The following is a 25,244-nucleotide window of genomic DNA, read 5'->3' on the forward strand; positions in this document are numbered from 1 at the left end:
TATCTTCTGGTAACACACTCTGAAGTGAAACAACAAGAATGTAACAATGTTCCATATTCATCTATGGTGCTATCTGTGTTGTATTGTGACCATAATGAAAATTTAGTCCTATTAGGTTCTCAGGGCAGTGCCTAGGCGCATTGGCATTGTCACCAGAACAGACTGACTGAAAGCTGGGGGGACCCACTCTCGGTCACCATGTTTTACATTCTCTTCTATAGAAGGCCATTTTCTAACCCTAGCAATCGTTAAATTAGCACAAAGATTTTTCTTTAAAGTTTTTTTAGATGTAATATGACAAAAAGTGTTTCATTTCATAATGCCAATGCAGCCACCCGAATACAGTACATTTCACTCGGTGGAATTCAAAAGTTGCAGTGTATGCCGTAGTTAAACCTGAGTTCGCATTGTGTCACAGCTCAATGGCTACCTTGGTCCAACCGAACTGTTCTCACACACACACAACCTTCAGCTTGTGCGGGAACTCTCTAGATGCGTAAAACACATTAATGAGTATTACTCCAGGCGTTGGAATTAAAGTATATACCTTTGACCTCAGTGTCGCGTCTGCTTTGGCGGGCGCAGCCCCATCTTGAGAATGTCAGGTTGCTTTTGACTCATGATATCTAGAGAGAGAAGACACTACTTCAAAGACAAGTCCTGGGAAAAGTTCTATTCAAGTGGAGGTTGTGTAGATCTGTTGGAAAGAAATCCAATTGAATGCCTTTTAATTTTAAAGGCAGCAAAATGTGAAGTATGTGCACGGGCTGTGTAGACTTTCAATAGGCCCTATAAGTGTTCTCTCTGGGCAATTGATCAATTAAATAGCAGGGAAAAAAATAAAAATACTTGACTGGGGCCCTTGAGAGAAAAGTGTTGCGGTGTATAATTCGTTTTAAATCGGTTTGGAGAAAGATTAACACAGTTTAGTAGATTAAAACACTCAAACTGAACACAGGGTGCAAAAATATTTATTGCTAATAAACCGGTTGTCAGTTGGTATACATTGGCTGTATATTTACAACAGTAGAATACAGAGGYATTGGTATGTGAGACAAAACCCCCCCACATAAATAAATACAAAGGGACTGCCACTGAACAAGACTACAGACATAACCGACTCCAACAAATCATCCTCCCATACAGCTGTGCCAATACGATTACAGAGAGAAGAATGTAAATATATTTATATCATAAATCAGATAATCCCATTCGTTCTGTATGCGTTCAGCAGTCGCCTTCCAGGGGTCATTTTAAAATTGTCCTGTTTCAGAAAACATTCTATGATGTTAATAATGATCATATAACAAGTCCACACATCAGGCAATGAAGGAGCAACATCCAACGTAACAGATAGTTTACTTGTACAATGATGCAGGCAAACATTTTCTTTCCATAGCTTTGTTAAGGGGATAGAGGGGAAACGACAGCATGTGAACACTGACCTCACCTAGCATAACACGCAGGCCTGAAGGCAAGATTGTTCCTACGGTTATGCTTATGTAAGTAATTATTCCATCATCATCATRATTATGCAGTTGTGTTTAGCCTTTACAACATCATACTTAATCCTTCGGCTATTAACACAGACTAAGGAGTCCAAACAGTAGCTTACAGGCCATCTTTGTTAGATGATAGACGCCTCATTAAAAACCGTACAGAGAATTTACTGTAAGACAAAAAACCAAAAACCAAAATGTCACAGTAACTAAAGTGCATGGAATGAGTCTAGACATAAACTTCAAATCTTCATACCATGTTTTATTTTTTAATATATACACACACGACATGTGTGTGGRGACCAGTGTGTTTCTAAATAKYTAATCACAGAGGTAAAATAGAGTGGCCTTTCTAAACATGCTGCAAGGTGGCTGGAGCGGTGTGACGTAGGCCACGCTGTCAGAACTCCTTAGTGTCTTTGTCAAACAGGTGGAGTCGCTGCTCAGCAGTCAGCCCTTCCTTAAGTCTGGGGGGGGGGGGGAGGGGAGGGGGGGGGGGAAGACTGTTATGACCGTGGTCGGTTTAACTGTAGAGTTTCAGGTAGACAGGACTGAATCATTGACGAGGAAGCAGATCGATGCAAACAGAGAGGTGCACTAATTTCCGTCACTGGTAAAACTGATACTTCTCTCTAGGCCCACTGGTACCAAAACCAGGTGATCCCATTCAAACGCATAATCAAAATGTGATTTTGACTGTTAATGTGTGAGATTCAGAGGAGGGAAAGAACAAGAGTCCAGAGGGTCTAGTAATGCAGAGGGCTTTTCTCTCATCCGTACCCCTCATCCGTACCCCTCATCCGTACCATAAACGTGGGGAATAATAATGCAAGTCTTTTATACACACCCAGAAGGACGTTGGAGACCATTAGAATGAGCAGAAAGGGGGTGTAGTGATTATTTCTGGGTAACACACTGCTGAAGGGTGAACACATAAACAAAATGGTGGTACACCAATGGATACACTGCTATTGGTGGTAGTCTGGTTTGGTATGTGACCATAAGGAGAAATGTAGGCCTATAGGTTCTCAGGCAGCCCTAGCTGGCCATGGGCATGTCACCAGACACAGACCGAGAAGGGGCTTTGGGGGAGACCCATCTCGTCACATGTTGGTACACTTCTCTRTTATAGAAGCATTTTAACCCACAATCAAATAGCACAAAGGGATTTGTTTAAAGGTTTTTTAGAGTAATATGACAAAAGTGTTGTATGTTCATATGGCCAATGCAGCCACCCAATACAGTACATTCACCTGGTGGGGAATTCAAAAGTTGCAGTGTAATGCAGTAGTTAACCTGAAGGTGGCAGTGTGTCACAGCTCAATGGCACCTGGTTCCAACTGAACCGTTCTCACACACACACAACCTTCAGCTGTGGGGAGACTTCTCGATTGCGTAAAACACATTAAGATGTCTTACTCAGGCGTTAATAAGTTATACCTTTGACCTCATGGTGCGCTCGGTGCGTTTGGCGGCAGCGGCCGCCATCTTGAGAATGTCAGGGTTGCTTTTGGACTTCATGATATCTGAGGAGAGAGAAGACAACTACTTCAAAGACAAGTCCTGGGGGGYAAAAGTGTCTAGTTCAGCTTATGTACAGTATACTATAGACACTACTGTAATACATCTACTTGTCTGGCTGGTTGTTGTAAGGAGGTCAATGGGTTGCAGGTCAGAGACAGTCTGTACTATGAGACATCATATGCAAATGTTGGAGGCATTGCCACACATTGGTTATGAGTGAAACAACCACTAAACTTGTTAAGACTGAAACAAAAGGCTCAGGGCATAAGTAGTGCACTAAGTAGGGACTAGGGTTCCATTTGGAACACTAAGTAGCGCACTAGGGTTCCATTTGGAACACTAAGTAGGGACTAGGGTTCCATTTGGAACACTAGGTAGGGACTATAGGTTCCATTTGGAACACTAGGTTCGGGACTCAGGGTTCCATTTGGAACACTAAGCTAGGGACTAGGGTTCCATTTGAACACTGGGTAGGGACTAGGGCTTCCATTTGGAACACTTAGGAAGGCGTAATAGGGTTTCCATTTGAACACTAAGAAGGGTATAGGGTTCCATTTGGAACACTAAGTAGGGGACTAGGGTTCCATTTGGACACTGGTAGGGTACTAGGGTTCCATTTGGAACACTAAGTAAGGGACTAGGGTTCATTTGGAACACTAAGTAGGGACTGAAGGTTCCATTTGGACATTAAGTAGGGTACTGGGTTTCTTTTGAACACTATAGGACTTAGGGTTCCTTCTGTGAAGCACTAGGCTAGGGAGAAGGGTTTCCATTTGGAACACTAGATAGGGAACTTAGGGGTTGCCATTTGGAACACTAGCTAGTTCCTAGGGTTCCATTTGGAACACTAGCTAGTGACTAGGGTTCCATTTGGAACACTAGATAGGGAGTAGGGTTCCATTTGGAACACACAAATGGAGTAGCAGAAGGCTAGAAAGTGTTCTGTATTCCTACCGTATCCTCCTGCCCTCTCCACATCCTCCAGTGATGGTTCCCCCAGTGCCTCGTGGGCCAGCTGCAGCTGCTCTCTGAGCCTCCCCAGGTCTCGCTCTGCTTTGGCCCTCACGATACTCAGCTCTGTGTAGATGTCCCTGTACTTGTCCGTCGCATTCTTCTTATCCTGGAGGGACAAATGATACATCGTTTAAGGTGGTAGGGTGAGGAATACAACCTCAGCATAAAATGAGAAAATAGCATAAAATACAATGAAAAGTGKTAAAAAGCTGTTTTAGGTAACTTGGGTCTTACTCTTTGGGCGGCCTGGAGTTCATCCTTCAGAGAGTTGATCTCCTGCTTCAGATACTGGACCTCGGACTCCTTCACCCTCAACATCACCTGGGAAAGATCAAAACGCTAAGATTTAAGGGGTAAACTTCAGCTGTGTATAAAAGCAATGTCCCCTTTCAACAAACAGGAAGACTTCAAATCGTCCAATCTTATGTTCACCTGGAGCGGAGCTTACCTCTAGCTCGTACAGTTCCTTCCCATGTGTGATGTTGCAGGTGTTTCCACCCCCGTCTTCAGCGGCCATAGAGCGGATCTTKGTGATCTCTGCAGCTAGACGGTTGTTCAGCTCCTACAGACACAAGGCACATTAGATGTCATGGTAAGTGTGAGGACTATTACCTGGGTGTTTATTAGTGCCTGGGTGTGTGTGTGTACCTGGTTGTGTGCGTTGAGCTCCTGGTTCTCCCTCTGACACTGTCTGAGGGCCTGTCTCTCAGCCTCCAAGGCTTGGGCCAGGTGGGCGTTCTCCAGGCACTTCTGAGAATACTGCTCAGACAGCACCTCGATCTCCCTCTGGAACGAACACAGCTCCTCTCTACAACAAAGATGGGGGAGGGAGAGGGAGAAAGAGAGAGAGAGAGAACGAGAGGGAAAGGCAAAGATAGAGAGAGAGGGAAAGAGAGCGGGGAAAGTGAGAGGGCAAGAGGGAAAGAGAGAGAGAGGGGAAAGAGGGAGAGAGACAGAGAGGGAAAGAGAGAGAACACAGGAAAACACTCAGTAAATCAACACCATACATTTACCATTCAGTACCACACTCAGCCAATCAACACCATACATTTACCACCCTCAGGAAACTCAACCAAAAGACCACGCTGTAACACTTTCCATCATAATAGCTGACCAAAGGAAACAGTAACACAGATCTAGAAACTCCATTCATTTTTGTGGTGAGTAGGAAAAACATGTAAGGAAAACCAGACTCAGTACAGCAACTGCTTCCTTCATATTTGAGTTCTGGCCTGACACTGGAGCTTCAGTGTATTCAGAGGCTAGACAACTGGCCAGACTGCTGCTAATCAGTCTTAAAAACCCCCAGACAGACTGGCCAGACTGCTGCTAACAGTTCCTTAATTAAACCCCAGACAGATCTGGGGCCAGGACTGCTGCTAATCAGTTCCTTAATAACCCCCAGACAGACTGGGCCAGACTGCTGCTAATCAGTTCCTTAATAACCCCCAGACAACGGCTGGAACTGTGTCGGTCTGTAATTCCATTTGGCAAGGCACGCAGTCGCCACCTTAGTTCCAGTTGCCCTGGTTACAGCTGGCAAGCACAGCCAGTCACAGTGACATACTGGCTTTGCCCGACCTTCGTTCCCATGGCGCTGGTTGGATTTGAACTTCAATATAAAAAAACAGATTTATAAAATTAAGTTATAAAAAGTGTCAGTCACATCTAGTTTCACGCAAGTATAAAGGTGCAGTCACATCTAGTTTCCAGCAGGTATAAAAGGTGCAGTCACATCTAGTTTCCAGCAGGTATCAAAGGTGCAGTCACATCTAGTGTCCAGCAGTATAAAAGGTGCAGTCACATCGGTAGTTACAGCAGGTCATAAAATGCAGTCACTCCACAGTTTCCAGCAGGTATAAAAGGTGCAGTCACATCTAGTTTCCAGCAAGGTATAAAAGGTGCAGTCACGTCCACAGTTCTAGCAGGTATAAAAAGGTGCAGTCACATCTAGTTTCCAGCAGGTATAAAAGGTGCTCAGTCCACATAGTTTCAGCAGGTTGGATTAAAATGGTGCTGAGTCACATCTAGTTTCCAGCAGGTATAGAAAAGTGTCAGTCACGTCCACCAGTTTCCAGCAGGTATAAAAAGGTGCAGTTCACATATCCACAGGTTCCAGCAGGTATAATTAAAGGTGCAGTCACGTTCACAGTTCCTAGCAGTATAAAAGGTGAACATGTCACGATCTAGTTCCAGCAAGGTATAAGAAGTGCAGTCACATCTAGTTTCCAGCAGGATATAAAAGGTTGCCAGTCAATCTAGTTTCCAGCAGGTATAAAGTGCAGTCACATCTAGTTTCCAGCAGGTATAAAAGGTGCAGTCACATTCACTAGGTGTCCAGTCAGGTAAAAATACCAGTGCGGTCACAGGTAAAAGAGTGCAATCACATCTAGTTATGGCAGCAGGTATAAAAGTGCAGTCACATCTAGTTTCCAGCAGGTATAAAAGGTGCAGTCACGATATCTAGTTTCCAGCAGGTAATAAAAGGTGCAGTCAGCAAGTCTATTTCCAGCAGGTATATAAAGTGCAGTACATCTAGTTCCAGCAGGTATAAAAGGTGCAGTCACATCTAGTTTTCCAGCAGTTATAAAAGGATGCAGTCACATTCTAGTTTCCAGCAGGTATTAAAGAGTGCACGTCACATCTAGTTTACCAGCAGGTATAAAAGGTGCAGTCATCCACAGTTTCAGCAGGTATAAAAAGGTGTCAGGTCAAAAGTATGTTCCAGCAGTATAAAAGAGGTGCAGTCACATCTAGAATTTCTCAGGAACTTAGGTATAAATAGTGCTAGTACACATCTGAGTGTATCTAGCAGGTATAAAAGGTGCAGTCAAATCTAGTTTCCAGCAGGTATAAAAGGTGCAGTCACATCTAGTTTACAGCAGGTATAAAAGGTGCAGTCACGTCCACAGTTTCCAGCAGGTATAAAAGGTGCAGTCACATCTAGTTTCCAACAGGTATAAAAGGTGCAGTCACATCTACAGTTGGCTGGTGCAATAGGCTCTAAGGTTTAGGTCTGTGCAGGGAGACATAGCTGTTCAGCAGTCTGATGGCCTGGTGGTAGAAGCTGTCTCGGYGCCTGTTGGTCCGASACCCGATGCTCCGATACCGTTTCCCAGACGGTAACAGACTAAACAGTCTACGGCTCGGGTGACTGCAGCCCTTGACGATCTTCCGGGCCTTCCTCAAACATCGCCTGTTGTAGATATAATAGGAGGGCAGGGAGCGTATTMGGCAGTCCATACCACCCTTTGTAGAGTCTTCCGGTTGAGGGCGGTGCAGTTGCTGTACCAGGCGGTGATGCCGCCGGTCTTGGATGCTCTCGACAGTGCAGCGGTAGAACTTCTTGAGGATCTGAGGACACATGCTGAATCTCTTCAGTCGCCTGATGATGATGTTGGAGTCGTACGTGCCCATGCAGACGTACAGGAGGGGACTGAGCACACACCCCTGGGGGACCCCGTGTTGAGGGTCAGTGTAGCAGAGGTGTGTTGCCTACCCTCCCCACCTGGGGTACAGTTGCAGAGGGAGGTGTTCATACCCAGGGCCTTGAGCTTAGTGTCAAGCATGGAGGGGCCTATGGTGTTGAACGCTGAGCTGTAGGCGATGAACATCTTTCTCACATTGTCCAGGTGGGATAGGGCAGTGTGTAGGGCAATGGCGATTGCGTCATCTGTGMATATGTTGGAGCGTATGCAGATTTTTGTGGGCCCAGGGTGTCAGGTAAGGTGGAGCTGATTTGGTTRTTGGAACCAGCATCTCAAAGCACTTCATGATGACAGAAGTGAGTGCTACAGGGCGATAGTGATTTAGGCAGGTTACCTTTGCTTGATTGGGTACAGGGACAATGGTGGACATCTTAAAGCATGTGGGGATCACAGACTGGGACAGGGAGAGGTTGAATATGTCCGTGAAAACTCCAGCCAGCTGGTCTGCGCATGCTCTGAGGAGMTTGCCGGGGWTACTGTCTGGACCGGCTCCTTTGAGAGCATTCACACGCTTGAAGGTCTTACTGACGTCAGCCGCAGAGATCTAGAGCTCACAGTCTTCTACAGCAGCGGGGGCCCRCATGGGAGGATCGGTGCTGGGGGTATACAGCCGTGATTATAACCACTGGGAATTATCTTGGGAGATAGTGGGGTCGGCATGTAATCGGGAGGTATTCCAGAGCGGGAGAACAGAAAGTTGCGAGGAATTGTAAGTTACCACAGTCACACCATGAGTTATTGATTACAGTTTACAATTGGCTCATTCATCCCCCTCCTCTCCCCTGTAACTATTCCCCAGGTCGTTGCTGCAAATGAGAACGTGTTCTCAGTCAACTTACCTGGTAAAATAACGGTAAAATAAAAAATAAAAAAAAATAAAAAAAATTGATAATGATGAACGTTGGTAACGTTGGTAGGAAATCCTCACTCTGAGCTTGTAACTTATTGTCTAGAGACTGTACATTTGCTAGTAAAATACTAGGAAGCATTAGGTGATTTGCCCTTCTCCTTAGTCTGACTAGAACACTAGCTCTCTTTTTGGTAGGGCTCCTGGAAGGAATGGAACTGCTTTGGGAGAACTGAACAAAGGGTCCAGTTCTGGAAAGTCGAATCTGTCAAATTTGTGGCGAGTAACCGCCGATCTGATGACCAGGAGTGCTCGTCGGTCATAGGAGATAATACTAGAAACATTTTGAGCAAATAAAGTAAAAAAMAACACWAAAATAAACYAAAGACTGCAAAGTTGGCTAGGAGCTAGCAACACGGRGAACGTGTCAGTCGGTGCCATCTTGTCATAATGATATGCTAACTTACTCGTGTTGCCTGCATATCTCCTCTATGTCTGCGTTCTCCGTGTTGCTGTTGGACTTGCGGGCCTTGTCCAGCTCCTTCTCCAGCTCCGACCGGTGGGCGTTCTTCATCGCCTCGATTGCTGGAACAACCAAAACAAAGAACGTTGTTATTTAGGAGAGATCATCAAGCGTAGCCGGACCACATTAGATAATCGTGTAGTTTTAGAAAGAAAATCCACTGTTTTATAAAGCAGAACCCAAAGACCATGGRAACTCACAATTGTGGATTTGTGTACACAAGTGAACAAAATACTTAATGTTAGCCTGATGGTACTGCTAGCATGGGACACTAGGCCTATATGATTACCAAGGTGCTACTGCTGATAGGGTTAGCGTTAGCRGCTATCGCAATTACTACTGACCGGATATGGTAGCGGCAGTCTCCTCGGCTAGCAGRCTCTCCTTTTCCTCGTGTAGGTTCTCCAGCGCTCTCTGGTTTTTCCTCTGCAGTTCTTCAATCACCCTCTGGTGGGACTCCTCCATGGCAGCAAAGCCCCTCTCACAGGTGGCCTATCAATGGAGGGGAATCAGTGAAAAGTGAATCTACATGAAACCATAAGCTATAGGGCCAGGAGTTTCTTGCCTGACCATGTGACTTGACTAGGAAAACCTCTGGACCCTAGTTATAGAGTATTTTTCCTGGTCAAACTCTGGATCTAGTTAAAGCCCAAACAACTCTGATCCAGAACTCCTGACCCCAGCCACCWACTGCTGACCATCTATTCACTGATCACTGACGACAAACACCAAGCTAGCTACTTTAGCTATTAACAACATAAGCCTCTGGTACAGAATACACAATACGTTGAAGAAATGCGTAGGCAGCGAGAACACAATGTGATTGAGAAGGCTGTGTTCTGTAGCCAAATTATCCCTGCAACAGTGAAGGTATTCAACCGCTGCCAAGATTTGAAGCCAAGTGAAATCCGGGCCGCTCGCTCATAAAACACCTATTACAAATTGAGTTTGTGTCATAGTGCGTCATATTGTTAGCCGTCTATAATGTGAAAAACGTCTAATCTGTTTATATTGGGGATGTCTTGGTGGAATGTAGGAGGTTAAGATGACACCAAATAGAACACTGGATAATAGGCTGATTCTGTGGGGACAGACAGACAGTGGAGTCTGGTGTGTCTCCATCGTACTGTCCCTGGGCCAGCCTGTCTGTGTCAAATGAGGCAGGATTGGCAGCTTCGCACCAACACCTTTTAGCGGTATAGAGAAAGAAGGCTGGGGAGGGTCTGATCAACACGGTTCCAGAAAGAGCCACTCACAATGCTATTATAATTACAGTGCATGTTTCCGCAAGAGGGGATTTGAATGGCCTTCCCGACCAGCTCGACCCAAAACCTACTTCCGTCCTCTATTCAGTGCTGCTAATCTGAGTACTGTCCTATGCTCCCTCTCTCTATTCCTAAAAAGTSTGTTTTCACAGCGCTCAGGAAACTGGCCCAGGAGGGAACAAACTTTGAGACTGAGCCAACCCCCCACTGGCTGGATATTTGGGGGCACTTCCTACTGTGACATCACAGCAAGCAACACCTGCCCTTTGTTTAGTGTGTGTGTGTGTGTCTAAGTGCGTTCGTGGGGGCCATTTCCTGTTTAGGGGAGTGGCTGGTGTATAGTATACAAGTACATGTAAATAAAGTATGTCTGACTGGAGGGACTGTGTTCCAGGGATGAAACCTGTCCTCAAGGACCAGGAAGAGCACTGCTAAAACGGTATTACTGATATTACAAGGTTATTACTGTTAAGAGGACCGCAAAAATGCTACCACCCGTCCGTCTCCACACACAACAACAATACAAAGATTACATCACCGGCAGCAACAACAAAAGACCTGGTGTAGCGCAGGTCGACTCATGTCAGCTGTGTCCCCAAGCTGTGTCCCCCAAGGCTGTGTTTCCCAAACTGTGTTCCCAAGCTGTCTTCCCAAACTGTGTCCCCAAACTGTGTTCCCAAACTGTTCCCCAAGCTGTGCTCCCAAGCTGTGTGTTCCCAAACTGTGTCCCCAAACTGTGTTCCCAAACTGTGTCCCCCAAGCTGTGTTCCCAAACTGTGTTCCCAGCTGTGTCCCCAAGCTGTGTCCCCAAGCTGTGTTCCCAAGCTGTGTCCCCAAGCTGTGTTCCAAAACTGTGTTTCCCAAGCTGTGTTCCCAAGCTGTTGTCCCCAAGCTGGTTGTTCCCAAGCTGTGTCCCAAGCTGTGTCCCAAGCTGTGTTCCCAAACTGGTGTTCCAAGCTGGTGCCCAAACTGTGTTCCCAAGCTGTGTCCCCAAGCTGTGTTCCCAACTGTTCCCAAGCTGTGTCCCAAGCTGTGTCCCCAAATGTGTTCCCAAACTGTGTCCCCAAAACTGTGTTCCCAAACTGTGTCCCCAAGCTGTGCTCCCAAGCTGTGTTCCCAAACTGTGCCCAAACTGTGTTCCACAACTGTGTCCCCAAGCTGTGCTCCCAAGCTGTGTTCCCAAACTGTGTCCCCAAACTGTGTTCCCCAAACTGTGTCCCAAGCTGTGTCCCCAAGCTGTGTCCCCCAAACTGTGTTCCCAAACTGTGTTCCCAAGCTGTGTTCCCAAGCTGTGTCCCCAAACTGTGTTCCCAAGCTGTGTTCCCAAGCTGTGTCCCCAAGCGTGTTCCCAAGCTGTGTCCCCAAGCTGTTGTTCCCAAAGCTGTGTTCCCAAACGCTGTTCCCAAACTGTGTTCCCAAGCTGTGTTCTAAACCGGAGTAGGAGACCATGTCATCTGCTTAGAAACCGTCTCTATTCAGGCCTAATATAAACACGCAGAAAACAACAGCTCTTAAAACGATTCATATAAAGCTGGAGCCTGATTATAAATGACCTGTGTAATTATTATAAACGTCTACAACGTAATGTAGAGACCATGACAATGGACAACATTTTTTCTTTTTTTTTTTATATATGAATTCTATGTAGTCTAAATTAATAATAAAACAAAAGACAGGATCTATGACGCATAAAAACATCTGGGTAACTATATGTTCACATACATTACCAAAGATTCTAGGTATATGATCATGGTGGAATGTGGTTAATATGCCTTTTTTGAAGTTTCCAAGAAAGTAAATATCAATCAAATAAATCCCTTATTACATCAGCTGATATCACAAAGAGCTGTACAGAAACTCAGCCTAAAACCCCAAACAGCAAGCAATGCAGGTGTAGAAGCATCTGCATTGCAAATATGTCTACGCTTCAAGCATTCTGCAATGTTTTGATAGCCTGTCAATTATTATAAGTTCATTCAGCATGTCAGAAGGGGGAAAAGTTAATTGTTGTCAGTTAAAGCACATCAAAAAGAGAAAAGAGGTAAGCCCCATGCACCTTCAAATGCAGCTCATTTAAACTTCCTCCTCAAGAAAAAACAAAATGTCCACCCGATTATCTAAATCATGTATCTGTTGAGGACAACAATAGGTGGACAGCTTTAAAAAGGGCTTCAACCGTTTGTATTTGACACTTCTAATATATACGACGCCTACTGAAGAAAGGAATCTGTAATGAAGCAAATCAAACTGTAGCTTCCGAGGAATTCATTTCATCAGCAGCTATACCTACTGGGATGATAATTTCACATTGGATGTGTAAATATGCTGATAGACACTAAATAACATGACCTGAATTCTTTGTCAGCCTGACTTTCACGGGACTGTAAGAGAGGTTCTGGTTGGTCTCCCTAAGCAGATGGGTTGCCTCCCACATAAACAATGTTCCAGTTGGTATTTCGGAGAATAAGTTCTGGTTAACTAACCTTTTTCCTGTCAAACAAAACGGGTTCCTCAGCGCACAAGTAGCGTCAACAACCACATGCACTAACAGTGGATTAGTCACCATGCAACACTGGAGGATACTGATATACAAAGGAAAGCAAGCAGAGTGAGGATAGCAGGGCTACAGAGGAAAGGGGGGGTAAGGGAGGTAAGGAGGGGGTCTGGAGGGTGCCACAAGGAGACAAGGCATCACGGACGGAGGAACAGAAAGGACAAGGAACGGCTTCCACCTTCAGATTCTCCAGGTCTTTGTCGTATTTCAGCCGGAGAGTAGCTGCGTCGCCCTGYAGCTCCCTCCGCTTCATCTCCTCTGTCATGGCCGAGACCTGGGCCACCAGCTCCTGGATGCGCTCCTTGAGGGCGGAGGTTGTGGAGGTCTCAGGGGACATCGTCCCATCCTCTGCCCCAGTGGGATAGCCTGCTCCTGGGGTGACATCCATCTGATGATGGAACTTCTCCAGTAGGACGATCCTCTCTGTCTCGTGTTTCTTCTTCAGGTTCTCCATGCAGACAGTCAGAGAGTCGATCTCCTTCACGTTTTCTTCACGTTCTAGACGCAATATCTCGGACACCTTTGCCACCTCCTGTCGCAGATTTTCTGTTACCTGTGTGTAGACGTCCTTGGTCTCCCTCAGCTCCAGCTTGTGCTTGGCTACCATGTCTTGCAGCTGTATGGCCTTGTCCAGGGAGTCAATGGGCTCCCCTTCGATCTGAATGTGTGTTACTGGTCTAGTGTCTTCACTCATAGTGCCTTCATGGCATTGCATATGGTTCTGTTGATCCGCCAATTTGGATTGGAGTTCTCGGTTCTGTTCTCTCAATAGACAGCAGTTGGCACAGTCAGAGTTGCCAATCTGAAGTTTCTCAACCTGTGTTTCTTTCAGTTCTTTCTCGTGTTGGAASTTCAGCCTGCTGATGAGATAGGCCATGTGAGCTTCCGTGGCTGCGTCTTCAAGGTGCTCAGACCATTGTTTCTTAACTTTGCCGGAATCAAAGCTAGCTAGGACCAAGGACAGGAGGGTGTCATTCGTGGACATTTCAATGGTGGAGGCAATTAGGTTAAACAAATACACTTTCTCTTGCAATGCCTCTGTTAGATCTTTCAAAATGAGCGTGTTGGTGTCGTTATCAAGCCAGCTGCACCAATTCGAAAGGTCTGCTCGCATGGTCTGTGCAGTCACAGTCATCTCATTATCAACTTCCATCTTGGGTCGAGGACAAATCCTGTTCATCAACAGCAACATGCTCTTCTCAGCTACCGTACGCTGTACRACACGCATTTCAAAACTACATGCACGTTCACCTTCAGTCTTGCATGGGCTAACCTCTAAAGCGTTCAACAGACCACTCCAGAACGCTGCCTCTAATACCAACCTTTTCATTACTCTCTGACTTACTTCATCTGGCTCTTCTTCAAAGTATCCAAGGCAGTCTGTGATATGTAAAGAGCTTTTCAGATCAATTAGTGTTTTCTCCACACTAACATCGAGCTTCACTAACACCTCTAACACCCGACTAAGGGCCTCAGACTTCATCTTTATCTCACCTACTACTTGCTTTATAACACTTTTGTCTGCTACCTTCCTCTCACCTGTCTGCATCAAGTCTTCACTAACAATCACTTCTCTTTCTCCCCTAGCCGACTTTGCCTTTACCCCCAACTTTGCTCGCAACATCCTAATCTCATTCTCTGCCTCTAAAAGTTTCAGACTCTGGACTCCCTCCGATTCCTGGTTTCTAGCTTGAAATTCAATGTTCTGAGCTTGAAGTTCTCTACAGAGCTCTTCCTTTTCCAATAGCTTGGCCCCTGTTGCCTCCAGCTGCTCTTTGAGTTGCCCTTTCTCCTTAMGAGCACCTTCCTCTGCCATCTGGAATCCCAGACCTTTGAGAGTGGCCTCTTTCAGCTGCAGTCTTCTCTCCGTGTCATTCAGGCTGCTTTCTAGCACCTCCAAGGTGACAAGGGCCTCATGAAGCTTCAATGACTTCTCATTCAGCTCTCTCTCATAGAACTCCCTGTCGACGGCATTGGCTTGGCTCTCTGCTAGTCTGGCCCTGACMCCGTTCAGCTCCTCTAGGATCAGTAGGTGCTGTTTCCCARCTTGCAGGTTGATCAACTCAGCTTTGAGCCTGTCGATCTCCCTATCTGCCTCAGTTAGTTGGTTCACTATCTCCTGATAGCGCTGGTTCAGCGCTTCGTTTTCACTCTTTAGAAGTTCAACCCTGTGGGACAACGCCCGTACAGTGAACTCGTGGCTTTTCGAGTGGTCTTCGATTTGACACAGTGGTCCGTAAGGGGTCTTCCGGCTCTCCACCTTCTGATCCCTTCCTAGCATGTCCTCCATGGCCAGGAGAKGRGATTCGTAACTGTGGATGCRTTCGCCCGCCCTGGCCAAGCTCTGCCTCATGGTCTCGCTGTCTACCTCTTGTTGAAACTTCCAGCTCTCCAAAAGCCTCTGGCAACTACCCTGTTGTCCTATTTCCGGACTACCCTGCAGGCAGAATTCACTGTGAGATCGTAGCAATCTAACCAGTCCCTTCAGAGTCAGGGACTTTCCTGATATCAAGTCCTCTAGCTCTTGAATCCTGTCTGCACTATCTTCGATCAAAAAMCTAACAGTCTTTTTGACGGGCGGCTCTGAGGAAGGCAGGCTTTCCAGAGGGGCTGTTGTTTGGGGGTGGGAAAGGTAAAGTTCCTTGATGGAGAGGTGGGAAAGCGAGAGYCCAAGCTGTGCCTGCATATTACGCTTTTTCAGTTCTTGRAGCTGCAGGAGCTCTTTGGTCTCCTGATACTTCCTTGCTAAGCTCTGCGCTTGAGAACTAACCAGTTCCGGCCTCTTCGTCTGGGGCTCGATATCAGCCTCCAGAACCAAAGGGAGCTCCAGCTTGGAAAAGGGGACCAGAAAGTTGGTTAACACACACAGCAGGGGTGAAAAAGGCTAGCTAAATTGTTTTAGGTAATACATCAATTATTCCCCTCTGGATTCAGAGCAATTAAACATTATGAAATCATAATATAAAGTCAAAAGTTTGGACACACCTACTCATTCAAAGGGTTTTCCTTTATTTTTTACTATTTTCTACATTGTAAAATAATAATGAAGACATTACAACTATGAAATAACARATGTAGTAACCAAAAAAGGGTTGAACAAATCAAAATATATTTTATATTTCAGATTCATCAAAGTAGCCACCRTTTGCCTTGATGAAAGCTTTGCACACTCTTGGCATTCTCTCAACCAGCTTTATGAGGTAGTCACCTGGAATGCATMTCAATTAACAGGTGTGCCWTGTTAAAAGTTAATTTGTGGAATTTATTTCCTTCCGAATGCATTTGAGCCAATCAGTTGTTTTGTGACAAGGTAGGGGGTGGTATACAGAAGCTAGCCCTATTTAGTAAAAGACCAAGTCCATACTACGGAAAGAACAGCACAAATAAGCAAAGTGAAATGACAGTCTGTGGGTCATTATTTTAAAGAAGAACGATCGTAGTTCAGCCTACTACAGAAAATTGAGAACTTTAAAGTTTCTTCAAGTGCAGTTGGAAAAATAAGTGCTATGATGAAACTGGCTCTCATGAGGACCGCGACAGGAAAGGAAGGCCCAGAGTTACCTCTGCGCAGAGGATAAGTTCATTGAGTTACCAGCCTCAGAAATTGCAGCCCAAATAAATGCTTCACAGAGTTCAAGTAACAGACACATCTCAACATCAACTGTTCAGAAGACAGATGTGTGAATAGCCTTCATGGTTGAATTGCTGCCAAAGAAACCACTACTAAAGACACCAGAAGAAGAGAGACTTGCTTGGGCCAAGAAACACAAGCAATGGACATTAGACCAGTGGAAATCTGTCCTTTGGTCTGATGAGTCCAAATTTGAGATTTTTGGTCCAACCGCCGTGTCTTTGTGAGACGCAGAGTAGGTGAAGGATGATCTCGCATGTGTGGTTCCCCCGTGAAGCATGGAGGAGGGGTGTGATGGTGCTTTGCTGGTGACACGGTCTTTGATTTATTTAGAATTCAAGGCACACTTAACCGCATGGCTCACAGAATTCTGCAGTGAACACATCCCATCTGGTTTCGCTTAGTGGGACTATCATTTTATTTTCAAAAGGACAATGACCCAACACACCTCCAGGCTGTTAAGGGCTATTTGACCAAGAAGGAGAGTGATGACCTGGCCTCCACAATCACCCAACCTCAACCCAATTGAGATGGTTTGGGCTGAGTTGGACCGCAGAGTGAGGAAAAGCAGCTCCAGTACATACTGCATCAGCATATGTGGGAACTCCTTCAAGACTGTTGGAAAATCATTCCTCATGAAGCTGGTTGAGAGAACTCCAAGAGTGTGCAAAGCTGTCATCAAGGCAAAGGGTGGCTACTTTGAAGAATCTAAAATATATTTTGATTTGTTTAACACTTTAGTTACTACATGATTCCATTATTTCATAGTTTTGATGTCTTCAATATTATTCTACAATGTAGAAAATAGTAAAAATAAAGAAAAACCCTTGAATGAGTAGGTGTYTCCAAACTTTTGACCGGTACCGTATATAATTTTGAATTCAACATTATGCCATTTAACAATAACGATGAAAAACATTACAGCTTCTATCATTAGSCCAAATTATGAGAATTAGAGCGCTGGAAAGAGATTTAATGGCCATGGTTAGTGAATCACAAATTAGCATGCACATTAAATGGTTAAGGAGTTAATTCATGGGGTAAGTAATGCAAAGTTAGTGCTAGCTAGGTGGTTTAATTAGAGATGGGAGGCATACCAGGTTCTTGGAATAAACTATGTTCTTGAGATATCCTTMTTCTGAATTCTTTCCGCTCTTCACAAAACATTTCTCAAAAAGGCACTCATCACATCGCATTTCATTGCGTAATAGCAATAACAATGCAGGTCAGAACTAAAATCAGTGTAATGAACATGAAAATTGCTTCTTAAAACCAAAAATAAGTAAAAACAACACGAACAGGAAATTAATTATTTTCCCCTGAAATGACTTTTTTTTTTTTACTTTAGCAAAAAAATGCAAAGGACCGCATAAACTAACCACATTCTCTCCCTTTCTAAACATCAAAGCCGTCAACACAAAAACATCCCTTTTGAACTGAATCAAAGTTGTATTTGTTACACAAGCTATCCAAGCAAACCAACTATCTTTGATAAAACTCAGATTTACACAATAAGTGGTGAAGAATTCAAAAAAAGCATACATTAGCCCTCCATACGGACACACTCTGACCCGCTCTCTAACACACACATACACACACACACACACACACACACACACACACACACATACACACAAGCAAAAATACAACAGAAAAATATAATCTGCATAAAGGTCTGGCGCGCACATCAGTAAAGAGAAGAAGGCATGGTCTGGAACAGCAGTAGAAAACAAAACATCTGAAATCCATTCAAATAAAAATCGTCAGGAGACCAGCCATATTTTATACAGTTCTGAGCCAAACGTCATTATTTCAACTCCTATGGCTGTACTGTTGAAGTCAAGGAGCCATTTACAGCATCACAGGAACACCGAAAAGGAAACTTATCCATCTAAATGTTAATCGTTAAATTGAATGCATCAACGTTCGATACACATGCATGAGTTTGCGACATCTGTCCTACCTATAAACACAACGAAACATCAGCAAGAAGCTGTAAAAGGAGTCATAAAAACAAGAAGTTTCTCCTCACATGCAACGAACGGACTCATGCAAAGGAACATTCTGGAGCCGTTGTGTAGCTTTGATGTCAGTCAGTTTGATGTTTTCTCACAATTAAAAATACAACATGCAAAGGWGGTTACGAAATGAAAAGAGGAACAAACACACACTGCTCAATCTGTACGGTTTACTTCATGAAATGTTAACTCAACAGGACTGCCTATAGAGAATAGAACAGCTCCGAGGAGAAGAAAAGCTCTGAGGTGCTTACCTGGGAGACGTATCCAGAACGGACGTGCTGCTCTCTCTCCAGAGCCGTCCTCAGCTGGACCTCCAGATTCTGTTTYTGCTGGTTGGAGTGCAGGAGCTGCTGGTGACAGCTCCCCAACTGCAGTTTCAGCTCTTCTACCTGGGAGAGGCAAGGTACAATGGACAAGGTGAACACTGACCTATCAGCAACCTCTGACCTTTGACATTGATCTCGGTTCCCATAAAAACACCCACCCCTTTCTTGTAGCTCTCCAGCAGTTTCTCCAGCTCGGCCGTCTCCCTGGTCTGCAGTGTCGGGGGCAGAGGTACCCTCCTCTCATCCCTGATGGGTGTCTGCTCCACCTGCTGCCAGTGCTGCTCGATCTCCTCCTCCACCTTCTGCTGCCTCTCCAGGGAGGGGGGACCCACGCACTCACCCCCAGGGCTGCCTTCACTCCCTCCCCCCTTCTCAAAGTCCATCCTCCCGCCCTCGGAGCCTGCTGGTTGGTCCTTGGAGGAGCCAGTCACAGATTCATACCTCCTCCGTCGTTCCTCCCTCCTCCGGTTCCGATCGGGGTCTCCTATGTCAGTCTGCAGGGGCTCAGCCTTCTGGGCKCGCTGCTGGGCCAAAGCCTGGGCAATGGGTCGGAACTCGCCCCAGTCGAAGGTCTTTGAGCGGCCTTGTTGTCGGCGCTCGCGTGCCCGGCTCTTCTTAGGGCCTGGACCTGGCTCACGCTCCACGGACGAGGTCTCGGAGGAAGGGGAGTCCTGGGTCACGTCCGGCTGAACCAGCCCCTCCAGTGGGGAGAAGGAGCTGTGGTTGCTAGCCACGTCTGGAGCGGTGGAGGGTCTGACATTCTTCATGACAGCCTGGATCCAGTTCCTCCGTATGCCTGCAGTCATGGCCGACAGGYTGTGCATGCCCTCCTGGGTCTGAGGAGGACAGCTAGGGCATTAGATTCACACTGTACAATAACAGCTATCCTATTGGGTGACAGTGAAGGGCTGTTACATCCATACAACAACGTGCTTTTTGATAATAAAAAGTGACAAAAATGGCTAGATAAACGCAAATCAGATCATTATTACTACATTAAATAATCTGAGATTGTATGTGAGTGATTGAGGCTTACATGTATCTGGAAGCCGTAGTTGCGTTGAGCCTGGTATTCAGTGACGTTATAACACGTAGACAGGTCTATCTCCCCGTCCAGATCTGAAGCCTGAAATACAGCATTACTACAGATGGTGAAGTCAGGAACAGAATAGTCTATTATCAGCATACAAGCAGCCAGTTGCAGGAACAATCCTTTGAAACTGGGTAATGGGTACTTACGGCGAACAAAAATACAAAACGCAACATGCAACAATTTCAAAGAGTTACATTTCATATAAGGAAATCAGTCAATTTAAATGAATTCATTATGCCCTAATTATGTATTTCACATGACTAGGGAATACAGATATGCATGTTTTCAAAGATAACTTTTTAAAAAGGTAAAGGGCGTGGTGTGACTATCTGCCTCATGCAGCGTGACAGAACTCCTTCACATAGAGTTGATCAGGCTGTTGATTGTGGCCTGTGGAATGTTGTCCCACTTCTCTTCAATGGCTGTGAAAAGTTGCTGGATATTGGCAGGAACTGGAACACAGTGTCATACACGTCGATCCAGAGCATCCCAAACATGCTCAACGGGTGACATGTCTGGTGAGTACACAGGCAGTGGAAGAACTGGGACATTTTCAGCTTCCAGGAATTGTGTACAGATCCTTGCGACATGGGGCCGTGCATTATAATGTTGAAACATGAGGTGATGGCGGCAGATGAATGGCAAGACAACGGTCCTCAGGATCTCTTCACGGTGTCTCTGCATACAAATTGTCATTGACAAAATGCAATTGTCCTAGTTGTCCGTAGCTTACGCCTGCCCATACCATAACCCCACCATGGGGCACTCTGTTCACAACGTTGACATCAGCAAACCGCTCACCCACACAACGCCATACACGCTTTCTGCCATCTGCCCAGTACAGTTGAAAACGGAATTCGTCTATGAAGCATTTGCCCACTGAAGACGGTTACAACCCTGAACTGCAGTCAGGTCAAGACCCTGATGAGGACGACGAGCATGCAGATGAGCTTCCCTGAGACAGTTTGTGCAGAAAGTATTCAGTTTGTGCAAACCCACAGTTTCATCAGCTGTCCTGGTGGCTGGTCTCAGACCATCCCACAGGTGAAGAAGCCAGATGTGGAGGTCCTGGCCTGGCGTGTTTGAGGCCGGTTGGACGTACTTCCAAATTCTCTAAAACAATGATCGAGGCCAGCTTTTATTGTCCCCAGCAGAAGGTGCACCTGTGTAATGATCATGCTGTTTAATCAGCTTCTTGATATGCCACACCTGTCAGGTGGATGGATTATCTTGGTAAAGGAGAAATACTCACTAACAGGGATGTAAACAAGTTTGTGCTTAAAATTGGAGAGAAATAAGCTTTTTGTGCACATGAAACATTTCTGGGATCTTATATTTCAGCTCATGAAACATGGGACCAACACTTTACATGTTGCGTTTATATTTGTGTTTAGTATACAACGTTATCAATAGGAAACCAATACTGTATTGACGAACATTTTCCATTTATTTGAAAGATAACTACTGCCCTTGCTATAGTCGGTCACAGTTACACTAGCACGACTGACGAGTACGGATGGATTTAGAGAAAAAAGTCACCTCTTCAGCAATGGAGTCCTTGTAGTATCGGAGGCTGTGGTCTGTCAGTACGAACCAAAACTTCTTCCACTGTAGGGGAGGGAGAGAGGGAGGGAGGGAGGGAGGGAGGGAGAGGGGGAGAGAGGGAGAGAGAGAGAGAGAGAGAGAGAGAGAGAGAGAGAGAGAGAGAGAGAGAGAGAGAGAGAGAGAGAGAGAGAGAGAGAGAGCTCAACACAGAATTCACTGGGAATACATCAACTGTTCTGTTAGTCCAGTAGACCGAGAATAATCAAATCACATTTGATTTTTTAAAGCCCTGTTTACATCAGCCAATGTCAGAAAGTGCTGTACAGAAACCCAGCCAAAACCCCCAAAATGCAATGCAGATATAGAAGAATAAAACCTATATTTGGCGCCAGTGAGAGTTATCACAGAGCAATGAAATTAGGAGCGTGGTTTCTGTGTGCAATACAAAGATTTTAGTAATTTAGCGGAACGACTTACAGTAGTGAGTGCATACATTTTCATACTTTTTTCGTACTGGTCCTCAGTGGGAAGCGAACCCACAACCCTGCCGTTACAAGTGCCATGCTCTACCAACTGAGCTACACTACACACAGCACAGACACATACCAGAACAACCCCATAGAAGAGGATACTGAAGTGATGTTGGTAGCCCTCTGAAAAGCAAGGATTTCTATGAAAGCTGTGTGTTCACTTGGACTGTGCAATATATCAAATCAAAAGTTTATTGGTCACATACACAGTATTGCAGATTTTAATCGTAGGTGTAGCGAAACGCTAATGTTTCTAGCTCCAACAACGCAGCAAACTGTAGAAATATACAGCGTTGGAGCACCGGTCTACACACTAAACGTAGCTGTAAAAGAACATCGATCTGCTGTATAAAGAGAAGCACCACATAACCCTTTCAACGGTCGCCCGTCGAAGCGGTGTCATCAAAGACGGACTGACGCTCGGCTCGAAAGGCCATGGAACACTAGAACATTCTACAAGGCATTAGGTGAACGTTCAGATGACTGTTTGAACGGCTACTAAATCCCTGATTTGATGATCTGACCCCAACATTTTTTTAAAAATACGATTTTCAAGAAAAACAAAACAAAAAAAACAACATGAGTTGTTTTGGTGATGTTTGTCGGTATGGTTAGTTGCTTACTTGTCCATGCTCATCCAGCTTCACCATCCAACCTTTCTTGAAGTTCAGCAAGTCCGGCTGGGAAAAAAGAGAATCAAATCAAATCAAATTTATTTTATATAGCCCTTCGTACATCAGCTAATATCTCAAAGAAAAAGACAGTGTTACACACCATCCCTAAAAGCATCACTTGACATCGACTCTTTTAAAAATGCCAATGAAATCAAGCCCCGGCCCAGTAAAGTCTAGTGACGCCACACATCAACATCACGCAAGACGAACCAAGAGATGCTGAAACACACAGATACCAGGTGACCAAAGGTACAGCTTTTTAAAAACAACTTCTATTTGAGATCCACGCAGGACTTCCTAACTTTTACATGTCATACTCACAGCTGAAAGAAAAGTATAAGTTATCACGACTGGATGACTACAGTACAGAGCTGACAGAAACATTGCAATTCCAACACGCTGCATTTTCTGCACTTTGTTAAATAGATGTTGACGTATTTGGGCAATTTTGAATATTTGCAATGATTATCTTGAATCATTTCAAGAATCATTGAATCATCGTTTGCATAGCTAAAAAATACACTTCATTAGTTAACTTAATGTCTGAGAAAGAGCGGGGACACAGACCTGAACACAGACCTAGGACCAGATTGCCTTAGCACTAATCATTTGGAGGATACAATAATAACTGACCCTGGACCAGTGGTTAGGGGAAACATGTATCTACTCCACTATGCATCACAGCCCCCTGGACTGTACTGTCCCAGCCACATCACCCATCACAGCCCCCTGGACTGTACTGTCCCAGCCACGCCACCCATCACAGCCCCCTGGACTGTACTGTCCCAGCCACGCCAACCTCACTTTCCCCTTGGGACTGTACGTTCCCAGCCACGCCACCATACAAGCCCCTGGGACTGTACTGTCCCAGCCACGCCACCCATCACAGCCCCCTGGACTGTACTGTCCCAGCCACGCCACCCATCACAGCCCCCTTGACTGTACTGTCCCAGCCACGCCACCCATCACAGCCCCCTTGACTGTACTGTCCCAGCCACTTCACCCATCACAGCCCCCTGGACTACTCTCTACAGTATAATCCTCCACCAACGCAGACATGAAAACCCCGGCCACTAGAACAGCCAGAAAGAGCAGGAACCAAAAGATTCAGAGGTGCAGACTAATAGATCATAAACCACAACAATCCCTCGACGACCTATTTCATTAAAACTAACAAAAAGGCACGGCGTACCATAATGTCTTCATTACTACAGCTGAGCCAGGGGCTGCTGTATCAACATGTTCAGTATCATGTGGCTGAAAGATTGAGTGGTTTCATAGCACACCGTGACTCATCATTATCATAACATTATCATAACATTATCGTCAGCTAAGGCCGCACCCTTTGTCAACCCAGACACTTTACGTCCTTGTGTTTTAGTACTGCTGTTGGCTTGTCGAGCAGGAACCTGGACGGTAAGCATTTCAGCGGACGGTTTACAGAACGTGTCTCCAGTACGTACGCCTAATAAAACGTGAATACTCTTAACACTGGTAAACCAACCCAACGACCCCTTTAAAAACCTCCACTCAGCAGGGAGAAAGTCGTCCCCTAGCATTGCTGATGACCTCTTACCCTGCAGCTTTAGGAGAACAGAAGAACTATTGTGATGCTATCTGGACCTGGAGAGAAAGCTCCCCTATACACACACACACACACACACACACACACACACACACACACACACACACACACACACACACACACACACACACACACACACACACACACACACACACACACACACACACACACACACACACACACACACACACACACACACACACACACACACACACACACACACACACACACACACACACACACACCCCCCTTGGGTAAACAATCAGCGCTAACTGATTACAATGTTCTCAGTTGAAAAGTCTACCTGGTGTATTTGAGTATGTCAGAAAGACACACCCGAGAGGCGACATAGAAACACTGAACGACAGGAGAGTCAATCAATCACTCAATCAATCGTATTTATAAAGCCCTTTTTCTTTGTGACATCAGCTGATGTCACAAAGTGCTATACAGAAACTCAGCCTAAAACCCCAAACAGCAAGCAATGCAGGTGTAAGACTGAAATGGTACTCACGGTCATGACAGACTCGGTGGCCTACGGTCCAGGGACTTGGCTCGTCTGAGAGGGGGCAGAGTGGAAGGGAAGTCCTGGCCCAGGTCATGTCTCTGCTCCTGAAACACCAAACGTAACATCAACACTCCAGCAGCCATTTGGGTCAACATTAGAGGTTGACCGACTAATCGGCATGGCCGATTAAATAGGGCCGATTTCAAGTTTTCATAACAATCGGTAATGCCATTTTGGACGCCGATTACATTGCACTCCACGAGGAGACTGCGTGGCAGACTGACCATCTGTTAAAGTTTACATACACTAAGTTGACTGTGCCTTTAAAAAGCTTGGAAAATTCCAGAAAATGATGTCATGGCTTTAGAAGCTTCTGATAGGCTAATTGACATCATTTGAGTCAATTGGAGGTGTACCTGTAGATGTATTTCAAGGCCTACCTTCAAACTCAGTTCCTCTTTGTTTGACATCATGGGAAAACAAAAGAAATCAGCCATTTTTTTTTTTTTTTTACCTCCACAAGTCTGGTTCATCCTTGGGAGCAATTTCCAAACGCCTGAAGGTACCACGTTCATATGTACAAACAATAGTACACAAGTATAATAAACACCATAGGA

General features: G+C 45.3%; 1 protein-coding gene across 1 annotated transcript; it reads right to left on the reverse strand.

Annotated features, from left to right (window-relative positions):
- Positions 1 to 955: 955 nt before the first annotated feature.
- Positions 956 to 24,785, reverse strand: LOC111977481 (uncharacterized). The gene is given in 16 exon segments (XM_070448223.1): positions 956 to 1,966; positions 2,940 to 3,025; positions 3,978 to 4,143; positions 4,272 to 4,358; positions 4,486 to 4,599; positions 4,686 to 4,845; positions 8,840 to 8,957; positions 9,240 to 9,387; positions 12,893 to 15,544; positions 18,618 to 18,755; positions 18,851 to 19,528; positions 19,729 to 19,818; positions 21,325 to 21,393; positions 22,484 to 22,540; positions 24,634 to 24,653; positions 24,656 to 24,785. Coding segments are annotated over 16 exon segments (4,716 nt in total). The 5' UTR covers positions 24,783 to 24,785; the 3' UTR covers positions 956 to 1,960.
- Positions 24,786 to 25,244: the final 459 nt, after the last annotated feature.

The sequence above is a fragment of the Salvelinus sp. IW2-2015 genome, linkage group LG18, assembly GCF_002910315.2.
Source record: "Salvelinus sp. IW2-2015 linkage group LG18, ASM291031v2, whole genome shotgun sequence".
NCBI classification, from domain to species: Eukaryota; Metazoa; Chordata; class Actinopteri; order Salmoniformes; family Salmonidae; genus Salvelinus; species Salvelinus sp. IW2-2015.